General features: G+C 53.8%; 1 protein-coding gene across 1 annotated transcript; it reads right to left on the reverse strand.

Moving 5' to 3' along the window:
• Window positions 1–878: 878 nt before the first annotated feature.
• On the reverse strand, window positions 879–2,605 carry LOC123126376 (protein DETOXIFICATION 49-like). Its single transcript, XM_044546708.1, has one exon. The coding sequence runs from the start codon at window positions 2,567–2,569 to the stop codon at window positions 1,025–1,027; it is 1,545 nt and encodes a 514-aa protein (XP_044402643.1). The 5' UTR covers window positions 2,570–2,605; the 3' UTR covers window positions 879–1,024.
• Window positions 2,606–2,962: the final 357 nt, after the last annotated feature.

Raw genomic sequence — 2,962 nt, forward strand, 5'->3', positions numbered from 1 at the left:
AAATCTTCTCTCTCACTAAGACATGCAATCTGCCACATAAGTGAACTTATAAATTACAACTATTTTTGCATTAGTCTATGCATGTATCGCAGCCATATACATGCATGTTAGTCATCCTTCACTTTTTTTTGAAATGATATTTTTAACAGTAATTCAAAAGTTTATATTATATTTTTAGAGACTTTTTCATTGATTTTCAAGCTTACATTTTCTTTTCATTAGATTTAGTTATTTTTTAGCAACTATCTATGCATTTTTAAATAAAGTTAACGTAGCAACGCGCGGGGTGTCTCATATTGCTACAGTGACACATGGCTACGCTTTCATAGCTGAGTCCGGCAAACAAAGAAATGCATCACCTATCAAAAAGACAAGAACACAAACTAAGGATGCTGATCATAATAAAATAAGGATATGTAAATTGATGACTACTAATTTAAAAAAATACTATTATTACTCCAAATTTATGGAGTTGCATGCCAATTATGATGTATTCCACGTACCTTTCTACGAGAAAATGGATATGTTATTCTCAGATTTCCATGTTCCTCAAAGTTCACACTACTTCCATAATTTTGAAAAGAATGTTGTTGCGAGATTTTTGAAACGAAATTTAGCAAATTCCAAAAGATGTGGGGTATACTTCTGTAAAATATAGTTCCATTTGAATTGAAAACAGTGCTAATTCTGTAAAAATTTGTATATATACTCCATTCATGTATATATAAGTGTCTACTTACAATTGAAATGCATCATAATGAAAAAACAATAGATGAACCACCAGGCCACCTAATAAAAGTGGGAAAAAAAGGTGTAACTAGGTCACTCAACACACCTAGTTAAGACCATGTAATTACAGGTGTTTTCCTCCAATATAACGTGGTACCGCACACACGTATGTTGATACACACACACCAACTCATATGAACTCCCCCCAAAAAATGTTCGGACTGGAAAATTGTCTGTCTCCCACGTTCTACTGGCCAGCTAATTACCGTGATTCGTACGCCGACGGCCGTCGTTGTCAAGGCGCGCCGGTCAGCCCTACCACAGTGATGAGCAAGCTAGAGTCCTCGTCGCCGTGGGGCGCCGCAACCTTGACGCACTCGGCCGCGTCTTTCCCACCGTCTCCGTTGACATAGCCTCCGTGTTCGATGTCGTCGGCGACTCCGGCGAGCACCTGCGCCAGCTCAGCCTGTCTGTTCCAGTCCGTGCGCCCGATCACCACGAGCATCACCGTGACACACGCCGCCTGCGCGGCGAGAAGGCCAAGCCAGAGCCCCTTGAAGTCCATGCCGGACCAGAACGCGAGCCCGAGGGCAACGGGCATCCCGACGCCGTAGAAGGCGGCGAGGTTGACGTGTGCGCCGTCCTTGGGCCGCGCGCTCCCTCGGAGCACGCCGCATCCGGTGGTCTGAGGGCAGTTTCCGAGCTCGCACATCCCGAGGATAGGAAGCACCGACGCCGTGAGCGCAAGGATGGCCGCGTCCGTCGTGAACATGCGCGCCCACACGTTGCGCACAGCCACGGCGAACAGGAAGGAGATGACGCCCTGAAGTGCGCTCAGCGCGAGCCCCGCGGTGGCCACGGCGCGCGCGGCAGCTGGACGGTTCGCGCCGAGCTCGTTGCTGACCCGGGTCGACACGCCGAAGCTGAGAGACGACGGGAAGATGTAGAGCAGCGATGTGGTCTGGATAAGCACCCCCATGGAGGCGACGGTGGCCTCGGGGTTGGCCAGGAGGCCGCACAGCAGGATCATGATCTCGTACCACCACCACTCGAGGCACACGCTCGCGCAGCTCTCGACGGCGAGCCTAGCCAGCCGCACCCACGCAGCAACATCGTCCTTGAAAAGCTTGTATGACAGCGTGAAGCCACCGGTGGCATGGTGCACGCCGGTGACGTAGACATAACCGAGGAGGAAGAGCACGAGGTTGAGGTTGGTCCAGGCAGAGGCGAGTGCGACTCCTTCGACGCCGAGCCCGAGCACCGATACGAGGAGGTAGTTGATGGGGAGGTGGAGAGCGACGGCGAGCATGGCGCAAGTGGTGAGCGGGAGGTTTATGGACTGCGTGCGGAGGTAGATACGGAGCGGGTGGAGGAAAGACTGAAAGAGGAGGTCGGGCAGGCAGAATAGAATGTAGCGCTGCGCCGCGGCGGAGACGGCGGCATGCTGACCGCAAAGCAGGAGAAGCGGCTCCATCTGAACCCAGAGGAAGGCGACTGGCACGGAGACGACGAGGAGGAAGAGCACCATCCGCTGCATGGTGGCGCCGACGAGTGGCAGGTTCTTGGCGCCGACGGCCTGGCCGCAGACGGGTTCCATGCCTGAGGCGAGGCCGGACAGGACTGAGTACCCGGTGATGTTGGCGAAACCCATGGCGAGGGACCCGCCGGCCAGGGCCAGCTCGCCGAGCCGGCCGAGGAACAGCATCGAGATCATCGGACGGACGTAGAGTATGAGCCCCGTCATGATCATCGGCAATGACAGCCCCAGGATCGACACGGCCTCCTTCGCCGCGTCCTTGGTCAACGACGACGGCCTGTCAGCAAGGACGGGCGCCGACATGGACACAACGACGACAGTGTGGTCGTCGATTGGAGACACGGCCACGCCGCCGCCGTTCTTGGCATTGCACCGGCACGGCAGCAACGGCCGGTCAATGAGCCCCTCACACATGACGGCTATATGCAAGCAAAGGAAGCTCAAGCGTGCGGAGCTAGCTTTGGTTTTGGAGGGAAACTGAAACAGGGGAGGCTCAAACCCTAGTAAGGGCACTGAATTTATAGGCAAATGGATAGGACCGGTCGATGCAATTGAGAAACGAGATCAAAGCAAGCTATAGTGACTTTAGAGCGGAGCGCTCGTCGTCTTGTTGCGAAGTCCACGTGCCGCTCTCGGCCGGCCGGCGTGCGCTACCGCAGGCGACGGCGTCGCGGGGGTGCGCGCACGGGGCGTTGT

This window comes from Triticum aestivum, chromosome 1A (assembly GCF_018294505.1).
Source record: "Triticum aestivum cultivar Chinese Spring chromosome 1A, IWGSC CS RefSeq v2.1, whole genome shotgun sequence".
NCBI classification, from domain to species: Eukaryota; Viridiplantae; Streptophyta; class Magnoliopsida; order Poales; family Poaceae; genus Triticum; species Triticum aestivum.

Coding starts and splice junctions, on each gene's coding strand:
- LOC123126376 (XM_044546708.1), bottom strand. CDS start 2,569: ATGTCGGCGCCCGTCCTTGCTGACAGGCCGTCGTCGTTGACCAAGGAC.